This window comes from Pyrgilauda ruficollis, unplaced genomic scaffold, assembly GCF_017590135.1.
Source record: "Pyrgilauda ruficollis isolate IOZ18807 unplaced genomic scaffold, ASM1759013v1 scaffold7, whole genome shotgun sequence".
Lineage (NCBI taxonomy): Eukaryota > Metazoa > Chordata > Aves > Passeriformes > Passeridae > Pyrgilauda > Pyrgilauda ruficollis.
This window is the reverse complement of record NW_024528821.1, coordinates 14,020,894-14,047,711: the sequence shown is the minus strand read 5'-3', so window position 1 is coordinate 14,047,711 and position 26,818 is coordinate 14,020,894. Positions and strand designations below refer to the sequence as shown.

Sequence of the window (26,818 nt, the reverse complement as noted above, 5' to 3'; positions counted from 1 at the left end):
TGGTAGGGGAAGCTGGCCTGGTTGGAACTCAGAATTACCCTGCAGTAGAAGTCTGTCTTCGTTTTATACCGGTGTCCTGGCAGAACATGCAACAGGACTACCAGTAAAGCCCTTAATCAACATAAAAATCCTACAAAGCTTGCACAAACCTTTGCAAGTGTGTGAACACCAGCTTATGAAATAAACAGGGAAAAGCCTTCCTTCCCAAAAAAATTGTTTAGCCTTCACAAAAGCTGAAAATGCAGACATTAGTTCTATTGAGGAAGAGATGAAGACCATGTGTGGAGGGTGCTGCTGGGCTGTACTGGGAAGAATGCTGAGGAGGAAAGGCAGGCTCTGAATACACACTCAGTTTGCAAAGTAAGCTCTCTGTATTCATCCGAGAATGTCTGCAGTATGGAGTTCATCTGGTATAAATAAAGTACAAAATTTTACAATGTCTTAATCATTATTTTAACAAAAATACTAAAAACTGAGTAAAAACTGAAACCAAAGTGGGAAGGGAGACTATCAGCCACAAGGGATCTCCATAAACATTTGTAGAAATTGGATAGTAAAAACACTTTCTCTGTACAATAAAATGCTCCTCCTGGCATCTCCCTGTGGGGCAGACAGCAGCAGCACTGGGGGACACAAGGACACAGGGTGGGGGCTGCCCCAGAGAGTGGGTCAGGCTGAAGAGGCTGTATCCATCCACAGTGATGTCTCCCTCCTGAATCAGGCTGAAGTGCCACAGGTCAGTAGCGTCCAAATGGGTTGTTGTTCTGCTGTGTCTGTGTATCTGTTGAGGTCAAGACAGAGTTAAACAGTCACAAGGTCTAGTTCAGAAAAGAGATTCCCCTCCCCACATCACCAGTGCAGTATGAGGAGTGTCACAGGCTATGAGAAGGAAAATATAACCACTGTGGTACTCCCTGTGCTGCAGATCTGCCTGAGCCTTTGAGCAGCAGCACAGCCAGGATCACACATTCTTTCAGGAAGAGATATATTCTAGTCCTGATCCTGGAGTTTCCAGGAAAAATCTCTCCATCCCTCATGGTGGAATTGGAAGACCACAACAAAGCCCTGAAAGGTGGCAAGTAGCTGGGAGGATGAGTTTATGGATTGTTTCTGATTTTGAAAGAAAGTCAGCTCTATAAAATTAGAAAATTTCTGCAGCCATACAAGCTGCTGAGCTAGCTAGTGTCACTTATCCTAAAGCACTCCCAGAAACCAAACGTTTCAGAGAAAATATCCCTGGCTTCCTGTCAGTATGTCCATACAGGCCCAAAGGACTTCCAGATGGCATAAAAGCAGGAAACATGGTAAAGTTACATTCAAGAACCTCAAGAACTTCCAAACTGCTGGGACTGCTGTTTTGTGATTTACAGTGCTCACAGTATATACGAGTACTGTCCAATACATAAAATTGTGTTGTTCTTTTTCCTGAACATAAACATCAGCATGTGTGACCCAAGCCACTAAAGTAAAAGGAGCCGAGTGTAACCTGGCTGGCCTGCTGCCTTCTCAACTCTTCTGGACATTCAGGAACACCCTGGAGCCTCCTAAGGCAACTCATCCTGGGCCCAAAACACACTTGTCCCCCTCCTGTGCACGCTGGTCTTGGTTTACCTTCCTGCTTTCCACTCCATCCCTGACACTACAAATGAGAACTCCAGATGCTTCCAGGGGGAGGTGATGCAAACCCAAGGAGGCAGCATGGAAGCTGAATGCTGACACAAGGCTGCATGGGACCCACACAACTATTCCAGATACAACAGCTCCATTTGCTGTACAGAAAGGCTACAAAAATACAGCTGTTTTGCTGTGTTCAGATTCTTATACAAGGTCTTCCTATATTTGAATGTCCCAGCTGAGATCCTTTGGCACAGACTTATCATTTGTGGATCAGGCTAGTGGGAAGCTTTGCACATTAAAACCTGGTTTGGGGAGGTTTTTGGCCACAAGGACTAAGAATTTCTCATCAGGGAACAAGTATAAGCACAGTTTCCAAGTCCCCCACTCCACACATTACCAGATCTGGCACAGTCTCACTATCAGTGCAAAATACAACAAAAAACTATCACTGTGCTGTCCATTTCTCAGAATTTTCACAGCATTTCTGCCATTTTTACAGCAGAAAAGGCAGTAAGGTGACAGAAGACACTGACAGCAGGCAATTCAGAAGGGAACAGCATAGACCCTGAATTCTGTATTGTGATCCTCCAGCCAGTAATTCAATACAGATTATAGGAATACAGTGCCAGACTGAAAAACATCTATGCCATTACCCTGCTGTGACCACCACAAACACAGCAAGTGTGCAGCTACACTTCCTAGAGTACTCCTCCTGCCTCCAAGAAGTCTTGTCTGGCTCACAACACAACCACAGTGTCTCTGGGTCATCCACCAAGTGACTGCTCCAGGATTACAGCCTCCCTGTGCCCCTCAGAGGTCATCTGCAGCAGAGAAAATACCCCCAGATGATTTTAAAGCTACACACAGGATCCTTTCAGGAAAGCTGTGTGGCAATCCCTACAAAGGCTCAGCTCCCTTGTCCCTCTACAGGCAGCAGAAGGAAGGTCTGGAAGGTTGTTCACAACCTGGCAAGCACTGCCCTCCCTGCTGCTGTGCCCCCTTGGGCTGGTAGCTCTAAGTCCTGATGCCACCTCCCTGCCAGCATAATTTATGTCCTCAGACAGACAGTCTGGCTTGGCCTCGCTTCTCTACACCAGAGTACCTGCAATAGAAAACAGCAGGGAGGAGACTAGCAACAGGATCAAGAACACTCAGGCTTACTGGAAAGCTGCTGCTGAAGCTGTCGAACCAGAGCAGCTGTTTGCTGCTGCTGCTGTGTCTGCTGAAGGCCCTGGCGCTGGAACTGTAAAGAGAGAAACACAGTTATAGCCACACCACCTGGCTGGCAGCCTCAGCATTCACACAGCCCTGGGAAGCTCAGGGAGGGAGAAAGGGGGGGTGCAGGTGGAGCACTGCTGGATCTGTGCTGGACTGTCACGTCCCTGTGCCTCCGGGGGAACACTCACAATGGGCTGCTGGGGGGGAAGAGCCTGCATCCCCAGCCCCGGGGGCTGGCCCTGCGCCTGTGGCTGAGGCACTGTGGACACCTGGGGCTGCTGCTGGGGCTGGGGCTGTGGTGGCTGGGGCTGCTGCTGCTGCTGTTGCTGCTGCTGTTGTTGTTGCTGCTGCTGTTGCTGCTGCTGCTGTGAAGACAAAAGAGAAGGGACCATCAGGGCAACGCATACAGCACCGGGGCACACCGAGGGCTAAGGGAGGAATGATGCTCCATGGAGTAAAACACCTCATGCACCATTTTCCTTACAGGTACCTAAATTACTCAAATTTCACCAGGACTCCACCCCAGGCTGAGAAATGGCAAGAAATACAGGGACAGCAACAAAGTTTTCTGCAAGATGAGGTATTGACAGATGACAGGAAGAGAACTCCGAGTCTACTGGTTATTACTAGGAGCAAACAAGGTGCAAGAATAGAAAACTAAGGACTCAAAAGGCTGGCTGCTTCATCTTTTGTCTCCTGGTTAAGATCAGCAATAATGAATAATGAGTATTTGCCTGACTCATTCTCAGATTCTTTTCAGAGGTAGCAACAGAGCTCCTATAATCTCCTTACACAATCCACTCCAGGTCAGCTCCTACTACTGGAGTTTTCTCTAATCTCTACCCTGAATTTCACGTGTTTGTTTTAAGGCCATTTCTGGTCCTACAGCCTAGGGATAAGAAGAGATAAGGTTTTTGAAAATTTGTTTTTAAGATAAAAAATTTAGAGACTTATCTCTCCTGTTGTCTTTGTCTCTCTAATGCAACACATCCAGCTATTTCAGACTTTCCTTCTCAATCATGTCCCCAACTCTTCAATCTATCTTGCTGTCCTTTCCTGCCATTCATGACAGCTGGTGTTACACTTCAATAAAAGGATGTGGATAAAACTGGATTCAGTGCTCAAAACCAAATGTTTACAGAATTAGTTATGATGAGAAGAATATTCAGTGTGTCAGAGTCAGAACATACCCAGAAATCTCAAGGTTTTTAATTTCTCCTAATTTTCAGACAATTCTCCCATCTGTCAAAGCAGTTTTTAACTCTCTAGATAAAAAAAAAAAATATTCCTAGCAGAAATAAAAAAATACTAATGTTATCAGAAGAAACCCAACGTGGTGATGGTAGGTACAGTTCCAGTCACTGGCTCAAAAGGACAAGGTTCAAACCTTGAGCAGACTCAGAAAACAAACAAAAATACAATCAGGAGAAGGAACAGTGTCTTATGAAAGAAGGTTAGAAAACCCTGACCTTTGGAAGCTGCAAGTGCTCCCTAGGAATGTACATTGGGCAAATAACAGTGAGAAAGAACAGCCAGAAACAGGACACAGTGGACAATAATAGGTCACACAAGAACCAGTCATGAACACATTGGATCAAGGATTCAATGGACCAAGGATTCAAATTCAAAGGGATTGATTTTCTAGAACAGCCTTCCAATTTATACCAGTTTGGTCACAGGTTCCTGACATGGGTGCTGCAACCTGGGTACACAAGAAAGCAGATGAGTGACTAAATGAGCCAGGATACCAATTTCATGTCCTACCTCCCTGCAGCAGCTGTCTACCAACCCACATAAGACAAATCAAAAGGCCACCCATCCTCTCCACAAGCCACTGCATCATGAAAGTCAGCAGGCACAGCTCAGGTAACACAGCAGGAGTCACAGTAATGGGATAGCTTGGGCACTCCACCTTTGTGGGTTTTTTAAGCAACCAAGCAAAGTCAGCTAAAAGCTGAAGGTATACATGAAGTTACTGAGCTAGGAGAAGTGTTAGCAATTTGTCTCAGGCATGTTCTTCTAAATATGAGTGATGGAGAATGCTAAAAGAAACTCAAAGTGAATAGTCAGGGGGTGCTACTTATCAAAAGGACTAAAAGCTGCTGACCATGCCAGAGGCAGTTCTCTTGTCCAGTGCAAGGCAGCAATTCTCAGATACTGCTGACTGCAGCTCTCTGCAGGAACCACTGTCTCGCTCAGGCCACTCTCTGAACAAAAAGACTCAGCACTCTGTGCCATGTAAAGTCTCTCCATATTCCACAGGTTTGCTAGGCCTTGTCATAGGGCATTGGATTCACCAATTAAACTGTTTGTGTTTCTCTGGCAATTCAATACATTTCTATAATTCCTAGAAATGTATCTTTATTCCATGTAAGAATTTAATGTTCATAAGATCATAATGCAAATCCATGGAATCCATGTCTGTTGACTCATGCTTTGTGATCTTCTTTGAACCCAGAGAGCTGGGTCTAACAGTTGGCTTTGGATCAGTTTTTCACCATCTGCTGTAAGAAATGGAATATATGGACTGATTCATGCCAGATTTTTTGCCAATGGAAACGAACCAATACTTATTTTGATCTTGAGAAATGCAGATATGCCCCTAAAGATGATCTTGAACAACTTTTCTGCTCTTTTGTGGACAGGGGGCTTTTCACTTTGTTTCTAGCTCCTGCCACACTTGTACAACAGCTAACTTTTTGCACAATCTACTGGCTCAGCTGGAGCAGGAAGAGGTGGGACAGAGGCCAGACACAGAACAGACTTTTAGCTCATGCTGGGTGACTGGCACAAGGCAGTGCATCAGGAATCTCCATCAGGAGTGGCCAGCTCTAAGGAAGGGAGAACTGCCTAGCAAATTACCACAGACAGCCTCCAACAGAGTGACATCCTTCCTGACACAGAGGGGCAGAGGTAAGCAAGCCTCCTCCAGCTCCAGCAGCCTTCCTCCTGTCAGCAACCACTCACCCTCAGCATCTGTTGTTGCTGCTGCTGCCTCAGGTACTGCTGCTGCTGTTGGTCAGGAAGGATCTGGCTGGGTCGAATTCCTGAGGGGACTCCCTGTGGACCCAAATGGTTCATCCCACTCATCATGGGGGTCTGCTGTATTGACTGATGAGGAAACCTGCAAGAGGAAAGGACAAGCTCATGGAGTAAAGGATTCACAGGCAGCCAGCTTTCTTGAATCCAAACACAACTTCTGACATCAATGAGACAGCCCCAACAGCCCCCTGCAATCCATGCTGTCTCTGCAGAAAGGTGAGGGACACAAGGGCTTCTCCAGGGTTTAACACAACCTGTTTTTCTAGAAGCCCTAAGTAACAGTCATCATCCCACTGTTTTGCATGGCTTTCCTGTTGGATTTATGCCTGCTCAGGAACAATGGAAATCTCAGATTTAGCCCTTTGATGGTGATCTGCTGGTTAGATTGGAAACCAAAACTATGACTTTCCCAGGTAATTTTTCCTCATACTTTTCTATGCCATCTTTCTCTGGCTAGTAACACAGTTTCCTGCCTACAACTAGCATTTCCAAATTTCATCCTATTTATCTGTTTCTTTCCTGGACAGAAAGCTGGATAAAGATGTTTCTCTGAGGAAGCAAAGTACAGCATGGAGAACGGGGTTTTCAGTTTGCTGTCAGAGTTGTGCAAGGAGAGCAGGGAAGCCCTTAATGAAATAGAGCTTATTAACATCCCATAGGGCAGGAGGTACCTCTGTGTGTTGCCCAAGGTGTGCCCATAGCCAGGGGCCTGCTGGTGCACGTAGCCACTTGGTCTCTGCTGCATCTGCCTAACAGGATCCACTAGAGCAGGATTAGAGCTGGGGTGGGAATTCTGATAGGGCTGACCAGAATAGGTAGGAGGTACCATCGTGCCTGACTGGGAGGGGTGCTGCTGAAGGCCTATGTGGGAGACATAAGGAGTGTAACCCTGAAATGAAACAAAAAGGCCTTTTTTAGTCATGGGGTGAAAAGGAATACAGAACATAGGATATCAGCCTCCTGTAAATACTGTCACAGGGAAGCTCATTAGGGAGAGGAGCCAAGAGCTTTCAGGCTGAGCAGCAAGAACAAAGCTGCTGCCCTGTGCTGGAGCCAGATTCCAGCCATACCTGCAATCACTGCCACTTACCTGGGAGGGCTGCAGTGCTCCATAAGATGGGGTTGGAGCCATTTGGCGCACGGGCTGCTGGCCCATTATGCCCTGGCCCTGCTGGAAGGCAAGAGAGAAGTGCTTTTTCCAACATCTCCAAAGGGCAGGAACACTGCTGCTTCTCTTCTCAGCAGCTCCCACTAAACCAGACAAATGGTTTCACTGCTTAACTTATGAGGTTGCTGCACAGCAGGCACATACTCATGACTTCTGTCTCACCCTGACCAGGGACAAAAAGGCCACAAAAAAACCTGCCACCCTCAGGCAGAACATGCCCCTCTCATTCCCCAGTGACCACCCCGTGACAACCTCCTCCAACTGTTAGTGACAGGGGCCCACAAAGCAGACACAAGAAACAACATATTTCAAGAGCAGATACAGAGTTGGGCAGTTCTGGGTAAAAGGGACAGCACCAAACAGCCTGGCATGCTATACTGTGGAGTTAGCAACAGCACAGCTCTGACTTACCAACTTTGCTTGCAGCTGCTGCCTCAGTATCTGTCCTTGGGACACTGGAGGCTGCTGCCTGTACACTGCTGGCTTGTAGGAGGGGTCAATGCCCATCATGCTCCCCATCCCTGGAGGCAGCACACCACTGTAGGGAGGGCGACTCTGAACCAGTTTTCCCAGTGGCATGCGTACTGGTCTGTAGGATGTATCCAGGCGAGGGCCACCTGCAAGAGGAAGAGAAACAAGCAGAGCAGTCACAGCTGCTGCTGCACCTCATAGCTCCAGAATGACTGCTCATCACTGTACCTAGACATGACAGACAGAAGGAGAAAGTGCAGGGACCTGCACAGGACCATCTCACAGAAAAGGTTCCCAAAGAGGTGAAATATTTTTGGCTCTCTGGTGCACCTACCTGCTGGAAGAGGCTGATTCTGGGCATAGAGACCCACTGGTGATTGCCCATATGCCAGCCTTGACATGGTGCTTCCTGATTGGTGATGCAAGAGATCCGTAGGCATTCCAACTCCATATGGAACCCCTCGGCTAGGGCCCAACACAAAGTCCTGCAAAGACAAAGCAGTACGAAAAATCAGTGTGCACTGGGAATTCATGAATGGAGGAAGACTGTTAAAGGGTTGAAAAGTCCACAGGAGGAAGCCAAGGATGTTATCTGAGCTGGGCAGACTCCTTTCCTCCCATCAGGGATTAAGTGTTTGCCTTGCCCCAAGCTAGAGAGAGCAGGACAAAGCTCCAGTACTCTCAGCTGAGAGGAAACACATCACATCTTCACCATAACACCACTCTCAGGCTCCTCAGAAAGACTCTAGGGAGTGTTTTGTGACTAGGAGTGGTGGACATGGGACATCCAGAGCTGCTGGAAACTCCATTACCTCAGTTTTGCTGGCAGATTGGTTGCGTTTCTTGGTTTTGCTCTGTTTTTTCTTGCGTTCCTCAGTGGAGGCGGCAGGATTGGAGCTTGTTTTATCAGCCTTGGCTGGTTCTGCAGTTTTCTTCTCTGGCTCTAAAGCCACAGGCGTAGGAGGCTCTTCCTCTTCGGGAGGCAGTGGCAAAGGCTCCAGGTAGTAACTGCGGGGCTTGGGTTTCAGGTGTGTGTGATACAGAAGAAGCCTCTGCTGCTCCTCGAACCTGGACACCTTGCGATCCACCCGGACTGTCCCAAACCATCCCCAGGAGAGCGGGGCTGAGTGCTTCAAACCCTCAAAAAGATCCCAAGGAGAAATCTTCTGCTTTGTAGAAACTTGCAAACCCTTTAAAGCAAAAGAGATAAGAACCTTCAAGTCCCTGTTGTTGCTCCTACGAGGGTACAGGTAACTCTGACCTTTCTTCAGGCTCTAATCCAGATCTCTCAGTAAACAGTCTGAGCCCTTGCTAATGGTCCTTGCTCCTCCAGGTGGCAAAGCAGTCATTTCTAAAAGCCTTCAACAACTGTCTAGTCTCCTTCATTCCATCTCTCCCGCCAGCCTGCACACTGGCTCTGCCATTAACTTACGTGACAGGGATTATGTGTTTCTCTTTACACTTCATATGACCATAAATACAACCCCCAAATTTAGTTAACATCTCAGGTCACAGCAGCATGCTATCACCAAGCATTAACACCCCAGCTTTGCCCTTTTTGGATATGGTTATGTGCCAGCTTGTCTGCGTGCAGCAAGTCACTTCAGGCTCGTCAGGGAATGAGGCACTGCATACAGATGCCTCCCAAGCTGTGCAGACTTAAGGCATCAGAGGACAAGGTGACACCTGCACTCAGGAGCTGTGATACAGACAAAAATGCTTCACTTACCTCCTTCTTGAAGATGGAATCAAAGCCAGCTATTTTATTGCCTTTAGTGTCTATGAGCGATCCCTGAGGTTCACAGGTGATGACATCTCGGGTCTGCTTGGGAAGTGGCAGGAGCTGTCGCACCTTCTCCAGGCTGTCAGACTGACGGTCCCCCAGCTCCTTCTGCACAAGTGGAACAAAGAGGACTTGAAGAATTTTTCAGGAAAAACCATCCAAAGCCCACCTATGCCTCTTCTGGTTTTGGCCTCCATCCCTGCATTACTTCTCACCTTTGCACTCTTCAGACCTACAGAGTCATAGGGGCCACCCTCACTACTTCATTTAAACAGCAGAAACAGGATAGGCACTGTTCATGAGACACGTGAACAAGTAAATCTGCATAGCTGAACAACCACAACACAGCCCAGTCTAGTCCCCACATAGGGGCTGGTGTCCCTCACCCTGAGTTTCTTGACAAGATTCATGTATGCCCGCTTGTTCTCCTCCATGCTGCCCTGAGAGATGCTGGACATATCAGCAGCAAGGGTGCCATTGATGAGAACACTCAGCATGTCCAGCACGGTGGTGAAGAGCTCACTGTTGGTCAGAGCAGAAAGGTCAGTCACCTGAAAAACTGATAAAAAGCATCTGCCATCATTGCAACACCAAACACTATTGAATTGTCAAGACTTCCACCCACATTCAGAAGTGTCAGTCGTCAGAATAACCTCCCACACTAATCCTCCTTTTCCTTATACACCACACTTGAGTTTTACTCCCACTTGAATTAGGTGCAGTATCACAGACTAAGACTGGACTCTTCTGTATCCATTCAGCACCTCTGAAAAGCAGACTCAGCTCTCCCTTGTGTATCTCTCTGCATCTGGAAAGCCAAGTTTGTTCTGAATATGGCAGAGTGCACTCAGCTATCAGGACCTAAGTTGTAGCCTGCTATTACTTCGAAGTCTCTTTCAGCTGTCACTTCTGACAGATCATCTAGAGAAACAGCCAGCTCACATGAGAAACAGGGCCATGCTAACAACTGCCTCTCCTGGAAAGTGTATAGACCAGAAGTCAGAATGCAAGTTACTTGTTTGACTGCATGTCCACAGTGCCACTGCTGATGATGTCCAGGAGAAGCACAGCCCATTCAGTTGTCTGCTGCGTGCTGCGTTGGACTGTGTCGAACATTCCTCCCACCTGGCAGAGAAAGGGAGTTTCGTCACAAGGACACCAAGAAACACTGAGATTTTGAAGTGAGAAAGGAGCTTAAACCAGGGTTTAAAGGAGCTTAATTCCTACTGAGAGCTGAGGGAGACTGCTGTCAGCAGCCAAACCACAGATGCAAGTAGTAGTGCTGTGGGCTGCAAAGGCATTCAAAGGGGAAGGCACATCTACAAAAGAGACCAAGTCTCTAGATTTCATCCTGATGAAACAGAGCAAGGGAGTTTATTCACACACTCTGTCCTACTCAGGGCCCAAGACCTAGAAGCAGCACAAGTGTCTCTCATACTTCCTTGCCTCAGGACATATATAGACCCTCCAGTGGGTGCTTGTTCCAAAGGAAAAAAAGGCAGACAACTCTTCACCCCAGATGGTTGAGCTCTTTTTCTGCAACTGCTCACCAAATTCAGCCGCAGTTTCAAGGCCTCATGCATCAGCTGCTTGGCTTTGCAGTCATCTTGGTACTGATCTTCTCGCCAATTTGTAACAATCTAAGAAATACAGAAGAGAGGACAGACCTCACCAGCTGTATGCTGAAGCTTAGAGAGAGCAGCTTGCACCATCCACTGTCTGGTGTCTCAGAAATGGTCAGCTCAAGCTCCCTATATCACACAGACTAAGACAAGCAACATCCTGAGGACATGCTCCAGAGCCTGTCTACTGGAGGAAAGTGAGGGGAGAAACAAGACCCCTACCTGCTGGACCTGACTGTACAGAGAGGTGAGGAGGCCTTCCCGCTGCTCATCCTGACCTTTCAAGCATGTCAGCACCAGTGACAGAAATGGCTGCTGGCTCAGGAGGGACATACTGTGAGAGAACAGAGAAGGAGCTATACTGCCAGGCTGGGATCAGCACAGCAAACACTGCCTGCCCTTTCCCCTGGACTCACCTCTTCTGCTTCTGGCGGTCCCTCTCTTTGCGGGATGATGACCCTAAATGTTGTCCTTTCTCCAACTCTTCTCCAGCAGCTTTCAGCACATGGCCCTGCACTGATGTTGGAAGCTTGGCAATCAGAGGGGCCACCAGCCACACTCCTGATCTCTCCAGGGAGCTGTGACAACACAGGAGAGGAAAGCTGTTTGCAATGCAATTTAAGATGCAGACTTGTCTACAAGAGAGCTGCATGCTGGCTCTACACCTACCTGAGGATGGGTTTGGATTTGTTGCTGGCAGGTGTAGCACTTGTCGAGCTACTGATATTGTTGACTCCATTACCAGTACAGCTAGCAGAGCTGGTCTCTGCTGACTGCTGGAATACCTCAATGGTGGCCTTGGCTATGTTTTCTAACAAGGAGTTCATCTCCTGGAGGTAGGGAAAAAAAAAAAGACAGTCAAGTCCTTCTCTGAGAGCACCTACAGCTTCCAAATTTCAATTCAGTACAAACTCAGTTTGCCAACTTTCCCATGGCTGCTGCTCCTGGAGTCTCAGACTCATTGCTTCCTTTTTGTGCTTGGCTTTCACAGCCTGACTCCCTCATTTTTTACTTTCTCCCTATCCCCACTTGTGCCAGGCCATCTCCCCACCAACTCTCAAGCAGCCACTTCATCCTTCCCTGTATGATCCCCTCTGAGCAAAAACTCACATTGCTTGCTGTCTGTTTAATCATGAGCTGCAGCTCCAGCGAGGACTGCCTCATGGTCCACTGGTCCAAATTCTGTAACACACACACACACACATACACACTTCACATAATGCCATATCTCAGTTCAGACTACACCAACCCACACCCTCAGGTCCCAGCACAACGAGTGTCAGACCCCTCAGAGGGCTGCAATTACATGAGGCAATTACTAGGACACTCAGATTCTGCCAGCAGCCTGCACCTGTAAGATGCGTTTAATCCTCTGCCGCTGAGGATTTTCTCCCTCCTCATTGTCCAGGAGCCGGTGTGGATAACAAATCAGCTGCATCAGCCTCTGGGCCTGTGTGCTGCTCAGGACAGGATCCTGCAAGTCATTGCTGTCTTCACAGAGGGACTTGAGACATCGTTCTCCAACCCACTCCTGCAAGACGAAGGCAGAGTCAGCACAGTCACACTGATGTCTGATTCCAAACCAACGCCCCTGCTTTCAGTCTCAGAGAGATGCATGGAACACATCAAAATCATAAAAGCCTTATTAGTATGCAGTTATGCCTGATAATCATTTCTCTTCATGAACTGTACTATCCTGATTCAGCAGGCGTCAGGCACAGCACAGTAATCAGAACAGAGGAAACAAACTTTGACAAGTCAGCAGTAATGAAACACAGTAGTTGCTCTTTCTTTTGAGAAAATATTGGTGTGATTTAACAGTACACAGTCACTACCATGTCCAGGCTCCCTCCACACTGCCACTTGGGGTCAGAAGATCAGAAGGGATCACTTAAATTTGTTTGTATTTCCAGCACAACTAACGACTGCAGCTGTCCTAAGTTAGGTAACTCAAGGTTGCAGCTAGCACCAAACCAGAACATGTCTTGGGGAAAAGCACACACCTTAATTCTCAAATAGTGATGGAAAACACACTGCCAAACTTAGTAAAAACCAATTACTTTACTTCTCAGACTCTGGAAAGGAAAATGACTGACTGGATGCAAGCCCCTTATAGTCACATATTTATGCTATTATTGTCAGCCTCTTGATTTCAGTTAGATGCTTCCTAAATGTATGATAATAATAAGGGCAGCAGTTTCCAAACATGAGGTAGGTACTTCACTCAATTTACAGTTAACCTGCAGCATTTGTTAGTGCAGAAATTTTTCATACTTAAAATTAGGCAAATTCATTAAATTAAAATCAACAGAGGACTGCTATATAAGCATTTCTGCATCTGCAGAGGAAGCCTGATCAGAGAATTGTTCCACTGAGAAGTGACAAAAGAAAAGATGAGGATCCAGTTCATTATGCACAGGTGCTGATTCTATGCCTAGAAAGCTGGAAAGACCTTCAGCAGTGGGTAGCAAACTAAGCACCAAAGCACAAAGACTGAAAAGGTCAAAACTCTGGTTTGAAATCCTTGTGAAACCACAGCCTAGATCATTACCTTCATTCCAGATGAAGTTTTCACATGAGATGTGGTGACCTCTCCACTGCCTATTGCATTTCCCCCTTCAGCGTTGCTACATCACAATCTCTTGATAATAATCTTCTCTTTCTTGCCTAGGTAATACACATTTCCTTGGGAAGACTCTTTTTATCATTTGCTCAGCTTCTTACAAGAACTTAGACTTAATTTGTCTTTAAGTTTTGTATAAAGATGAATGAAAGACACGCTGCAGGGAAGGGATGGCATCCAGAGGGGAGTTGGGACAGGTTTGAGAGGTGGGCACTGGAACAGGTTGCCCAGAGAACCTGTGGATGCCCCATCCCTGGGAGTGTTTAAGGCCAAGCTGGATAGGGCCCTGAGCAACTTGGAACAGTCAAGGTGGCCCTGCTCATGATCTTTAAGGTCCATTCCAACCCAAACCATTCTAGGAGTCTATGAAAAAACCTTTAAATTAATTATAATATGCTTCTTTTCCTAATCCCCTCACAATGAAGTCTATTATAAAATGTATACCTGAACCTGAGACTGAGAAATCACAACCTACAATTTAAGGCATTGAGAGCACAAGCTCACTGCTCACAGAAGAGGTGCTAATATTAAACACAGCATTTTACCAGCCCTTCACAGCTGCAGGAAGCCTGCAGGAGCCCTGGCACAATTTGGTGGTAACTCATGGGTGTCTGCTGGAATGTTCACTTCTACACAACCAGTGCTGCCAACAACTGGTATGAGCAGTGATACTGACACTGCTACTCCCTGCTGTGCACAAACACTTCTACTTGCTTCAAGTCCTTCCTATATAGACTTTGATCAGCAAGGGAGTATCTGCTTGTAAATGCTACAGTCAGGTTTAAGTGACATCAAGAATGTTAAATTTATACTTAAAAATAGGTGGTTCTAATTCTTTTTTGGTAAGCTGGTGGCATTGCTATACAGTCAGTCAATTAATAAACAATAGCATGAGGACAACACACAGCACTAATGGTGGGTTTACACATTACTGTTACATTAGTAATATAAAATACAGGTTTCAGATTGTAACACCACATTTTTCCTGCTGAGAGAATAAACCTATAACCGAGGCTAAGGATACCATTCAACATCCATCTTCATACAGCATGGCCACTCTACTCTGCAACATTATTAGCCAGGTTTCAGCTCCTCAAGTGTCAATTTTCCACAAAGGCATAGAAATACTGGTGTTGTCAGATTAGGCTAAGCAAAAGACTTTTGTTGTCATTGTTTTAATTAACTAATCAGGGCAATGCAAAGCCCAGAGACACATTAACAGCCTAGCTGCAAGCAACACTTAGGCTGCATCCTGAAAGACACCATTTATCATTTTAATAAACCATCTGTCTGTCTTTCTTGTGCTGACCTTCTTTGCCTTCAGCACACATCTCAGCTTACCACTCCCAGCACTCCCCTCCTTGGACACGAGCCCTGTGCTGTTGCCAAAGCAAAGAGGATGCAGTCCCTGCACACTGCAACACCTAGTTCCTGAGCACTGCTTGTCTCTGTTTTGCTAACAGTGAGCAATCCTCAGGACTGTCACTTGACAGAAATATTGCAGGTTCTTCACTGATCTTTCAAAGAAATATGTGCCAAACCCAACCTGAAGAAAGGCATGTGAGATATATGAGGGATAAGGACACACCTAGACATGGGACACTCACCTGTTGACATATACTCCTCAGTACATACTTGGCATAAATATCCAAGCTGGCTGTTTCTACAGTTACTACCCGACCACCAGCCTTCCTGGTGCCCAGCTCATCATCCATGAGATCATCAACACCTCCCGGGTGGGAAAAACCAGAGCCTTTCAGTTCTGCATCTCCTAAAAGATAAGCACAAGTGTCACACAACAACTCTAACCACAAAGCCTGACTCAAAAAACATCCTGAGATTTTGTAAACTCTCCCTGTGATCAGTGACCTCTCTGCAGCCAACGCTCAAAGCTGTTTACAGCTACAGACACGCCACATATTCAGCAGAACAGATCTCCTCTGGCCTTCAGCACAGCCAACACGAACAATACAGTGCCTTTCTGCCACTCCCCTGAAAAACATGGTTATAGGTTCAGAGTAACACAGGTACACACCCAGAACAAAGACAGCCTTCAGCACTGCAAAGACTGCTCCATCCACAATACGATTTTGGGAAGCTGCCAGTAAGTGACGGTCACAGGAAGAGCGGATTCCCACAGTGGGTTTGTCTGCAAAGAGGACAAAGGGGAAAGGCAATAATCAGCAAGAGAGAAAGGCACAGGTTCCAGAGCTGCCTGAATTATGTGCCAGCAAGTACCATAAAATCCAGCTCAGAGAATCCTGAGGCCAGTTCCTTTCCTAACTGTAACATGGGGCCCATTTAATTAAGTTTCAAGAAGCATAGTGCCAATCACATTGTGACAAATGAACCATGAAATCCAAATGGGGTGCAGAGCCTGTGTCATGAACTCCAAGCTCCAACAGTACCCTAGACCTAAAATACAAGCTGGATTTAGAAATCTGAGCTATCAGGATACTGGTGAGAAGCCAAGAACAGAGCTTCCTGGAATGTTTCCATCATCACACAAAAAAGGAGTGCTGTAAAACAGCAGCTTCTGGCACCAAGTTAAGAGGCTATACAAAGCTCAAGACACAAAAGAAGAAGTGATCATTACTCTAATGGCTTAGTGACAGCAAGGCCACCTCTACTGGCTGGTTTCCTGCCTCCAAGAACCTTCTCCCCAGTGCCTGGCTACCACGGAGTGACATAAATGGAAGGACACTGTTCTTTGTCCTATGAAGAAAGTGCATCAGGCTTTGCCTGCTTTATTCAAAGCAAGCAGGTTATGATCTCTAACCATAAGGTCTCATATCTCTTCTTGGGGTGCAAGAGCCTAAGTACTTTCACAATAAAGAAAGGCTCTAGGTTCATTCACTTACTGCCATCTTGCTGGCATGGGTTCAGCTGTGGAGTCTTAAACAGATGGAGTAAAATCCGGCAGGTCAGACGTGCTCCTGGTTCTGAGTCCTGTTCACTGCAGGCTATGTAAAGAAAAGAGACAACTGAGATTTCTTAAGCACCAGGACAGCTGACTCCCAATCCAAAAGCTATTCACAGTGCACTGCCCTGGAGCAGCCAGCCGAGAAGCTGCAGCAGCCTTATTGTATTTACAAATATGGAGCATGTGCAGCAATTAACATGCAAACAAGCAAATCCTTCAGTATTATCCCCAGTGACATGCACTGCTTTCTGCTTGCTCTATCTTTCCAACTTCACCCTGTCAGGAGTCTGGATGCTGCAATCCCCAGAGCAGAGATAGGAAGGCTGGTGACAGAGCAAGGCAGTGGCACAGGTATAAGCCCAGCTAGCTGCTCTAGCCAAAACGCTAAGCTGAACATTATTATCAGTGGGAGGCATACTGCTGGAGTTCAGAGCTGAGTACAATGGTCACACAGTGAGGCTGATAACAGCTCCCCATGTTTATTTCACCTCACTCACAAACTCAAGAGAATAGGGCAGTGAAAAACCTTAACACAACCAGTTTTTGATAGAAATTAAAAGGTCCAAATTTCTCTAAAGCACCACATTCAGTTATTAACTATAAAAGAAGTATTAGAAGCATAAAAAACTACAGAGTTCACCAAGTATGCATTAAGCACAGGCCTTTGGGCCAGAACTGAGAGTCAGACAGGTTTGTGCAGGGATGCACTTACCAGCATTGAGGAGTGAGGGGATAGCAGCACAGCGAATCAGGTCCTCCAGCAGCAAGCACTGCCGGGCAATGAGAATGGCAACAAAGGTGGCCAAGGAATCATGGAAAGATAAGTCACTGACCTGAAAGAGAGGAGATTAGCCAGTGATCCAAACAGCCTCTACCTCATTCCCTCTGTCAGCAATTCCTAGGAGCTGGGTGGCAGAAGGGCCCATAACCCCTGGTCAATGTCCACAGTCTGCCCAGGCTGCAACAAACACCAGCGGTAGCCCCGGGTGTTCAAAGCCTTTTCCCTGCCCTCAGAAGACAAAGCCTCCATCCCTTGTTCACTTTTGCCTTCTCCCAAGGGATCCCTCCACTCCTGCTTCAATTCCTTTTCCCCTTTTGAATGTTTGCACTTGCATCAACATTGCAGAGGAGATCATTGAAGCCACAGGTCCCATTATTGGAGGAACAGCACAAAGCTTTGAGCACACCCAGCCACTCGGCACTTAGAGACTTGCAGTAGCCAGTTAGCTCAGCACACAGGATAGCAATGTCGTTCACCCTGTTAAATAAATAATGAAAAAAGCAGAGGGTCAGCTTTGCTACTCATGCATGCCATCAGATCAGTGATTTTCTAAGGGAACCCAGCCTTGGCTCCTCCTTCTTCAAACCCCAAGACAGCCAAGATATGGCCACTGGTTTCCTTACCCTCATCTAAAGAATTTGATTTCTCAGTAGAACCATGAAAGCTCTGCCTCTCACCTGTCAGGATCGTGGTGTCCCACACACACATGCATCAGTGCATTACAGACGAAACTGTAGCGATTGGCTGGGTTTTCATTGAGGCTCTTGCCCAGGTTGGTGTATGTAAAGTTATGTGCAGATGGATTTTCTATAGTGTCAATCATGAACTCTGGTTCCCATAGCATGTTGGAGTCAGATGGCTCAACATTGCAATAGATTGTGTTCTTCACCTTGGAGCAGAAGTCACTAAACAGGACAGAAAAGCGATTAGGAACACAAAAAACTAAGTGGCTACTGAAATCTGGTGGGCAAAGGCAAACCCCCTCTGGGAAAGAACATGCTGAAACTCAAGATCACTGTGTGTACCAATAAAGACCAATACATTTGTTATTCTCTATTCATTCCTTTCTCTGCTTGCATTCTAGGACATGTTGAACATTCAGTTTATTTTCTACATTAACCAGAACTTAACAAAATTTCTATCAGTACTCCTCTTCTGTGGGGAGGAGACTCAGTTTCTCGTAAATCATTTGAAACCTCTGTTAATTTATCCACTCACCCCCCTTTGGACATAAATCCACTTTTAAATAAATACAATTTTTAGTTTGCTGCCCCAAACCACAAGGCACAGTTGTACCATGACATAAACAGAGGCCTAATGATGCTCTTTGTTCTGTTCTCCATTCCTTTCCAAACAAGGAATTTCTCAGGAGCAATCCCATCAAACAAGATCAAAAGCAAAGTTTAAGTCAAGGTGCTATAGTGGGCAGTACCCACTGCATCTTAGCTGCATCAGACTCACCTGAAGAGCTCCCCAAATTTACTTTTGAGGTGACTGCAGGAGGTATACAGGTCGTAGAGATAGGCCAGGATACAGCGCTCTGCTGAGGAGCCATCCGAGCGATTCATGCCATGTTTCACCACCCCACACAGACTGCAGAGAGACAAAAAAAAGTGAGCTGAACCCTCAGGCACCTTTTAGTAGCTGCCTTTTAGGAAGGACATAGATGTCCATGCCCCTTATGAACCCCCAGCACATATACTGCTTCCTTACACACAGAGAGGGGAGAGGCCCTTACCCTTCAAAGACCTGAGCCATCTGGTCCTGGTTCAGGATAAGGCAGGAGTGGTAGTGCCGCAGCACAGCCACGATGCACAGGCACAAGCTGGTGGTATAGCTGCCAACAAGGTCGGAGGATTTCAACAGCAGTTCTGCCTCCACCACGCTCAGTTCATTCAGCAACTGCACCCAATGACAGAAAAACCCTTCAACAGCCACAGGGGTAAGGTATAGTCAGAAAGGGAGGAGGCACACCAAACCCACAGCCTATAGGACCTGCCAGGAAAGGCACTGCCAGGCACCTTCTGCTTAGGGATGCACCCCAGAACAGCTGGCAAAATGTCTCAGGCAGTACAAGGGGCTGTCAGGGCTGGGGTATCTGAGAGTAATTGTGATATGGCCATAGGCAGTTTTAAGCAGCTTGTTTGATAGTTCTATTCTGCATCAAGTCTCACTCTGATATCCTTTCCAGGCTAACAGCCACAATTCCATCAGCTAGGCTTCAAGAGACACCTGGTACAGGCTGCAGAAACAGCAACAGGATTTTAGCAGGATCCAGAAGGCAGCCTGAGCTGCCATGTGCCAAGGATCTTTCCAGGGGAGCAAGGTAGGCAAGGTGCCAGGGACAGACAATCCCCTTCTCACTCAGAACAAGGCCCTGCTGCAACCAGGGACAGAGATGCACTGCAAGTCCTTTGGAAACAAGCCCAAAGCCTTTGGAAGAATAATCCTCAGAACAGAACATGCAAGACTATCTGCCACAGACAACCCATTCCTAACAGCTCTAGCCCAGAAGCATCACAATGACCATATAATCTGACCACCCTCATGACACAGGTCAGAGAGTCCCCAGTGATGACCAGAGCAGGCCAACTATCACAGCACAGATCTGCTGCCTCTCAGGTGGATAAACCCTTCCCAGGGAGCACCTGAGCACACTGCCCTTACCTGGATGGCAAAGTCGATAAGACCACTGATATTGAGTGAATACTCCATCAAGTCAAATATGAACTGCACATGCTGCACCAGAGGCAGGTGGTATGACATTCCCAAAGCAAAGCTGGTGATCTGTTCCAAGACATTACGAGATACCTGCAAGTGCAAGACAACACACAATCTATCTCCCCTTCCAGAAGTCCCCCAGCAGGCTCATCTCTTTCCAGGAAGCTGCTCTCAGTAACACAAAGAGATACAGTCAGGACCCAAGCAGGACAGTAGTCTTCAAATTTTCATACCTGAGATGTGACTTGGTGCTGATCAAAGTGAGAAAGGTGCTGGAACTTTGCAAAGATATCTTCAGCTGTTGGGAATGCTTCTGGCTTGCTCTTTTTCCTCTTCTGGCCTTCCTCCCCACCTACCAAAGTTGAAAACATTAGAAAACAGTATTAGGCTGCTTTCCTCACCAGAGGATCAAACATCAGCCATCAACTTCTGACAGTTCCCCAGCAAGATGAGCCCATGTCATGAAGCACAGGCAAAAGGCCTGAGTCCTAGACCTTAAGTTGATAAGGACTATCTTTAATTAAAAAAAAAAAAAAAAAAGAAAAATTAAGGAACCCCTAACCTAAGAATGACAGTAGGGTAAACATCAAGTGTATCCCAAACAAAAGCACTCCTTGGAGTATCCTTCTGCCTTGATTTAAAATGTACCTACTTTCTGATGAGAACAAGCATTCTGGACTGGAGATGTTCAGCCACAAAAGTTTCTTTGTCAGAGCACTCCACATTTTAAAGCATCATCTTTTCACCACATTTTAAGGTGCCTTTCAGGCATCAGACTAGGAAAGAAAAACTGTAGTAGCCAGGTTCTCAGCTGCTGGACATCAGACACTTTCTGTTGATTTTAACCCAGTTATCCAAATTTCCTATCCTACACATTTAGCACGTGCCTGAAGTGTAACAGAAGGATACATTTAGTGAAGTCTTTGCCAAATACACATTGGTAAAGTGTTTTCTGCTTCTTGTACAAGGGTCTGAATGCAAGAATAAATAAAATAAAATATGAAAAGCCAAAGTTTTGGCCAGGGTCTCACACTGAACCTTGTATGACTCAATTCTCTTCTGAAGACAAGTTAATTAAACAGATATTACCAGCAGGAAACCAACTGTCTTACTTGCTGGTTAGTATGTTTGAAAACAGAGCACCGTTCCAGACTCATTCACTAGTACCTCTTACTGTAGATTGCATAAAATCCTTTCACTGTGAGACTCCAGACAAGGGAATCAGCCAACTGGAAAGATGCTCTTACTTCAGAAAGGAGTGTGTCAAGCTCTACTAACCTGTCTCTGCAGTGCTTTTTCTGTTTAAGACTTTTAGAATGTCTTTGGTTATTTTCTTGATTGTATGCCGAGCATCGTCCCGTTGTTTTCCAACCCCAAAAAGAACTACCAGCCTTTGGTTACACTCATGACTGCATGACTCCTCCTGGGGAACAAAAAGAGACAACTGCATTAGCAACTACATGGCTGAATGCTTTAATCTTGTTTCACATCCGCATCTCTGAAAGAAAAAGAAAACCTTCATCTCAGAAGCTTCTCTGGGAGTAAGCAAGGAGCCATCCAGAAAAGCAGAACTGCTCCTTAGCCAGTCACAGTAGGGAGAGACAGCAGCCTCATGCTGTCAAGAGACAGCAACAGAGGAGCAGTTAGAAGCAGGTCTTGTACCTGAGGAATAGGGAAGTGTGTTGCATACTGGATGTGCCGAGGCTGGTCATACAGGGATGCTAGCATTCCTTCCACAGACTTATCCTTCAGCAGAGTCTTTGCTTCCTTTTCAGGATCTGGCTTTTCAGGAGAAGGGCTGGCTTTAGATTCACAATGCATTGGTGGAGAAAACATCTGGGGAGACATAAGAACAAGAAAACGTAGCTAGGAAACATGGTCATGCAACAGTAAAGCTTGCTAAGGAACGTACTTCTGTTCAGGCCTAAAAAGGAGCAGGAAAAGGAAGGGTTGGAAAACCAGCCAGTTCTTAAGGCAAAAACCAAGAGACTGTGGTCTTGGTTTTTGTGACAAGAGACTATTCGTATTTTTGCTTCTGGTCCATGTTGTATATTAGGTTAAACACAACAGAAAATAACCCAACAGGAGCAAAACATTCATAATTTAGAGTTTTGGAAACAGCCCCTTCCACAGAAGTGAGATCCTGGGAAAGCATGTAACATTACATCACACTTGGCTGACATGTACCTTGAAAGGTCAGAGATGGCTGGATAGATGTAGGTACTCAAGGGTTTTTCAAGCACCACGAGTTCATTTTACTGCTAAGTGCTTCAAAAAGTTCTGCTACCATGAACTATGCCCACAGATATGAAGAACTGTACACCTGAAGTAGTAATAAAGGCCACACAGTAGGATGAAAGCAGAGTAGTGTCTTATCCCAGGATCAAGAAAACCTCTGCAACTGGTCACTTCCAATCTGATGCCATCGTGGCCATTCATTTCCCATCCACTTCCAAGCAGCCCACTTCCTACCTGGCCCAAACACTGGGCTGGCAGCGCCAGAGCATAAGAGATTCCAGGAACAACTGGGACTCAGTCTGCTCCAATGAACACCAACATACATAAATGGGTTATATGGATCTTTTGCAATGTGAACTGCCTTACAACCCAGCCACTTCCAGCAGATACACAAAAACAAGGCACATGCTGCTCCTGGGCTCCCTACAACACACTGACCCTACTTACTGAGTAACAGGACATGCTGGAACGTACCGAAAAATCTGTCTTTTCCATGTCATCAAAGAGCATGCTGGGGTTGTGGTCAATGTCCATGGGCTCTGAAAGACCTGTGTCCTGGGAAGAGACAGAGCAGCTTTACATCTCAGTGACGCATCAGGGAACAAGAGAATATTTGTTGACTACATTGATGTCCATGTTGGATAGTGATAGCAGTATGCCACCACACCCATGGTGCTTGGTGGAGCCTGATACATCTCAAATATTATGGACAGGCCTCACACAGCACCTCATGACATGGTGCTTTGTATCAAGCCACGCAAGATTCTCCTATCTACTCTTCTGCAATCTGCAGGTCCTTTCCAGGCACTTAGAACATAGCCTTAAATTGAAATGCTAAGGAAATAAGTTGAGGGAGGGAAGAGTCAGTGGTACATTCCCCAGCGGGCAACAGCAAGGAAGCTGCAAAGCTGGTAAAAACAGGCAAGCACAACACAGATGTACAGGAAGGCCATGGTGCTTATGCTCTCACCTCCAGCTTGATGCCACTGCTTCCCTCTGTCTCCTTCCTGTCATGTTCCTCAGCAGGGTCATCAAAGGGTGAGGGAGGGCGAGGCCCATGAGAATCCATGGCGAGATCACCCCGGGAGATGAGTGTGCACATGTAGATGTTGTGGGAGAAGACATCATGTCGGATTAGCTCACAGAACAGCAGCACCAGATTAAAGAACTCCACCTTCTCGTTTTCCTTCCCAGGATCAGCTGAAAGGACAACACAGTCAGGGCTATCAGAGTAGTTCTGCAGCACTATAATCAACACCAACCACCTAACCTAAGGCAAGGAAAAGCATTTCCTGAGATGTCAACACAGTGACTGATACACAGTTCTGAGATTACAGCAGGGACTAAAAGCAGAAAATTAACAATTAAGTAAGTCAAAAGCTCTCCAGTGTCACAGTCCAGAGGTACTGCACTTTAGCCTAGAAGTGCTATTCCTGGGGATACAAACAGCTGCCTGCATCATTCAGACTTGTTATCCTATCCCTCTTAACCTTCCCATCAGAGCCAGAGCTCTGTCACCAGTTAAAAACCTCCCTTTAGTTCTTAGCCTGAAGTAATTCCTGATTAAACTCATTTATCCTTGGCCAATGCTCTGTTAACAGAAATGCCTCTGTATCATCCTTCTGTCATCTGGCCCTGCAAGTTGCTTTTCCTCCCTCACCAAGATAAACTCTGAATTGCAAGGAAGACAGATAGAGAATTTAGATACATCCCATACCTACACACAAGAGAACTGCACAAATTCAAAGTTTGCAAGAGAGGGAAAGCTAGAAACTGGGAGACCACAAATTCTTATTACATACTTAGCATAGGAGCTTGAGTGTCAAGGAACTGCATAAGGACATCCTGAAAGACAGGAGCACTGGCTGCTGACAGAGAGCCGGAGGAGATGGAGCCCTTCTCATCCACGACTTCAGAGTCCCCACATCTCTGCAGAAACAGAAAAGTACCAACTGCTGACACAGAGGAGAAACTTCCTATCCATATATCTTAAAAAAGAAGCCTTCAAGAGAATTTTTCTATTTTGCTCTTGTAAGCAAGCCACCACACAGGTTTCTGTAAGCTACTGCACAGTCTCCAAGTATGTCAGCGCTTCTGCACTGCCATCAGCTGTCCTCAAATGTATCCAAGAAATGGGATATGCACCATCCCACAGGCTCATTTATGACCTACATTGGGTCAGATGGAGCAAATGCCATAATTAGCAGCACCAGTGACAAGAGGCACTGTGCTGATCAGCCTTTGCCTGTCTGTGTAATAGGAGTTAGGTAACTTCTGCTCTCCTTTATTGCTCCCAGCCTTCCAGGAATAAGGACCTACCTCAGCCTCGATCTCTGCCTGACGCTTCTCCAGGAGCTTGGCCACGACCATGGCCCTGTGGCGCCCAGAGCGTTTGTAGCTGACAGCCCACTCACACAGCAAGGCCACCACTGCATCATCGTCTGAGGAGATCTGGGGGGAAAAAAGCACTAGTGAGAACCTGAGCCAAGCAGAAGAGGGGAGCAGACAGAACAGTGGGTCTACTCCCCACAGAACAGAGACTGAACACTGCTACATTCCTCTCCTCCTTGCAGGGAGGACACATGTCAAGCTAGAGCCCCCCTGCTTTGACTGCATTTTGCAACATGAGGTCCACAGTCCCTGACAAATCTCCAGACTGACTCTGCTTCAGAAAACCATCTCTCTTCCAGCAGCACATTTAGAGACTGCTAATCACAGCACTGAGTAAAACACAACTTCTCAACACCCGCATACAAAGTATATGAAAAGCCAGTCCTGTGCTTTTCTAGAATTCAATGCAGTAGTGGATGCACTATGGTCCTACACACCATAAATACATCAACTCCCAGGCTAAGAGGAACCTGAACTGTGAGCTCCCAGGAATCAGCAGCCAGCCCAAAATGTGACCAGGCTAGTACTGCCATAACAAGTCCTTAGCACCAATCTGGTATGCAGACTGACATCTTTCATCAGTGAATTCTCTCAAGCTTACATGTATTTGTTGGACTTTCTAGAGCACAGACCCCCCCCTTCTCATTTCAGTACGTTCCTAACAGAGCTACATGTAATCCTTTTCAATGAGGATCATGTCTCTTGGCCAAAGGCCACTACCTAGTCAGCTCTCGGCAGACACAGGACAATAACAGTGCGGTTATAAACAAGAACACAGCCACATCCAAGACCAGGGCCCAGCAGCCAAGTCCTAGAGCACCTCATGACTGTCTTTGGTTGGACCCAGCCCAAATATCCTGTTATACAAGGAATCCAAAGAGTTGCTGAAGTCAGATCTTTCAAAGCTGTGACTGTCCAGAACTTCTAAGGTATGCAAGACACGGCCAATAGTGAAACCTAGAAGAGAACAGAGAAGAAAAATGTGTATTTGGCACCTGGTACAAAAGACTCTGGAGCAACACCAGATGTGCTGCCAAGGTCAGCTAAGGTCAGAAAGGCCTACACCTGGTATCAAGACCAGTTCCACAAGGAAGAAAAGATGGGTTGTAGCTGTAGGTGATTCTCTTTTACGTGAAAGAGAGGGTTTGGACCCTTCTCTAAGGGAAATCTGATGCATTCCTGGTGCCCAGGTTAAGGACATGAAATTAGGAAACTTCCTAGCCTGGTCCAGCCCTCAGACTTTACTGGTCTCCCACACAGGAGGAGATGAAGTTGCAAGTGTAGTCCAAAGACAATCAAAAGGGACTTCAGGACCTTGGGACCGACCATTATAAAGGGATTCTAGAACAGATTTTATCTTCTCTTCTATCCTTCCAGTTACAGGCAACAACATTGGAAGAAACAGATGGGCCCAGTCTATTAACATGGCTCCATGGCTGGTGTTGCCACCAAAATACTGGTTTTTTCTCACAATGGGAGGGCCTACACAGCACCAGGCATGCTGGACTGTTCAGTGTATCAGAAACTGGTTGGACAGTCAAATCCATATGGTAGTGGTCAAAGGCTCAGAGTCCCAGTGGACATCAGTGATGAGTGGTGATACAGACACAGACAGAGTGCACCCACAGCAAGTGTGCAGATGACACCAAACTGAGTGGTTTAGTTGATAGTCCTGAAGGATGGATGACAGCCACAGGGACCTGGACAAGCTCCAGCAGTGGCCTGTGGGAATCCCATGAGGTTCAACAAGGCCAAGTACAAAGTGCTCAGATTGTTCAGCCTGAAGAACAGTGCTCTAGGGTGACCTAACTGTCACCTATCACACTAAGGCAGGCTTACAAGAAATCTTGAGAGAAACTTTTTACAAGGGTAGGAAAAAGGGGAATGGCTTTAAACTGAAAGAGGATAGACTCAGACTAGATGTTAAGAAGAAATTCTTCCCTGTGAGGGTGTGGTACAGGTTGCCCAGAGATGTTGTGGATGCTCCATTCCTGGAAGTGTACAAGGCCAGGCTGGATTGGTCCAGAGCAACCACATTTAGGGGAAGGTGTCCCTGCCCATGGCAGGAGAATTGAGACCATTTGATTTTTAAGGTCCCTTCCAACCCAGACCATTCTATGATTCTATAAGAAGTTTTTGTGAGCTCAGTGCTCGGGCTCACTACCCAAGGAAAGCTGAACCAGTCAGGCAGGGGTCCACTCAGCTTAAAATCCCAACTCT

General features: G+C 46.4%; 1 protein-coding gene across 7 annotated transcripts in view; it reads right to left on the bottom strand.

Annotated features, from left to right (window-relative positions):
- Positions 1-352: 352 nt before the first annotated feature.
- Positions 353-26,818, bottom strand: part of MED12 (mediator complex subunit 12) — a 34,951-nt gene continuing 8,485 nt past the window's right edge. The window contains exons 10-44 of one of the 7 annotated variants that reach the window (XM_041485061.1): positions 25,419-25,555; positions 24,527-24,658; positions 24,010-24,136; positions 23,178-23,407; positions 22,682-22,762; positions 21,632-21,805; positions 21,248-21,392; positions 20,203-20,321; positions 19,916-20,059; positions 18,987-19,150; positions 18,710-18,841; positions 17,926-18,153; positions 17,581-17,725; positions 17,180-17,300; positions 16,406-16,507; positions 15,580-15,693; positions 15,152-15,315; positions 12,273-12,452; positions 12,032-12,103; positions 11,591-11,751; positions 11,338-11,499; positions 11,144-11,255; positions 10,850-10,939; positions 10,315-10,424; positions 9,686-9,821; positions 9,246-9,407; positions 8,329-8,706; positions 7,851-8,001; positions 7,457-7,662; positions 6,968-7,048; positions 6,549-6,766; positions 5,803-5,959; positions 3,000-3,200; positions 2,779-2,860; positions 353-781 (exon numbers count right to left, since the gene is read on the bottom strand). In XM_041485061.1, the coding sequence (XP_041340995.1) occupies positions 738-781; positions 2,779-2,860; positions 3,000-3,200; positions 5,803-5,959; positions 6,549-6,766; positions 6,968-7,048; positions 7,457-7,662; positions 7,851-8,001; positions 8,329-8,706; positions 9,246-9,407; positions 9,686-9,821; positions 10,315-10,424; positions 10,850-10,939; positions 11,144-11,255; positions 11,338-11,499; positions 11,591-11,751; positions 12,032-12,103; positions 12,273-12,452; positions 15,152-15,315; positions 15,580-15,693; positions 16,406-16,507; positions 17,180-17,300; positions 17,581-17,725; positions 17,926-18,153; positions 18,710-18,841; positions 18,987-19,150; positions 19,916-20,059; positions 20,203-20,321; positions 21,248-21,392; positions 21,632-21,805; positions 22,682-22,762; positions 23,178-23,407; positions 24,010-24,136; positions 24,527-24,658; positions 25,419-25,555 (5,162 nt within the window). In that variant the 3' untranslated portion in view covers positions 353-737. The remainder of the gene's footprint in view (positions 782-2,778; positions 2,861-2,999; positions 3,201-5,802; positions 5,960-6,548; positions 6,767-6,967; positions 7,049-7,456; positions 7,663-7,850; positions 8,002-8,328; positions 8,707-9,245; positions 9,408-9,685; positions 9,822-10,314; positions 10,425-10,849; positions 10,940-11,143; positions 11,256-11,337; positions 11,500-11,590; positions 11,752-12,031; positions 12,104-12,272; positions 12,453-15,151; positions 15,316-15,579; positions 15,694-16,405; positions 16,508-17,179; positions 17,301-17,580; positions 17,726-17,925; positions 18,154-18,709; positions 18,842-18,986; positions 19,151-19,915; positions 20,060-20,202; positions 20,322-21,247; positions 21,393-21,631; positions 21,806-22,681; positions 22,763-23,177; positions 23,408-24,009; positions 24,137-24,526; positions 24,659-25,418; positions 25,556-26,818) is intronic. The other 6 variants (XM_041485063.1, XM_041485062.1, XM_041485065.1 and 3 more) reach the window with 6 other exon arrangements.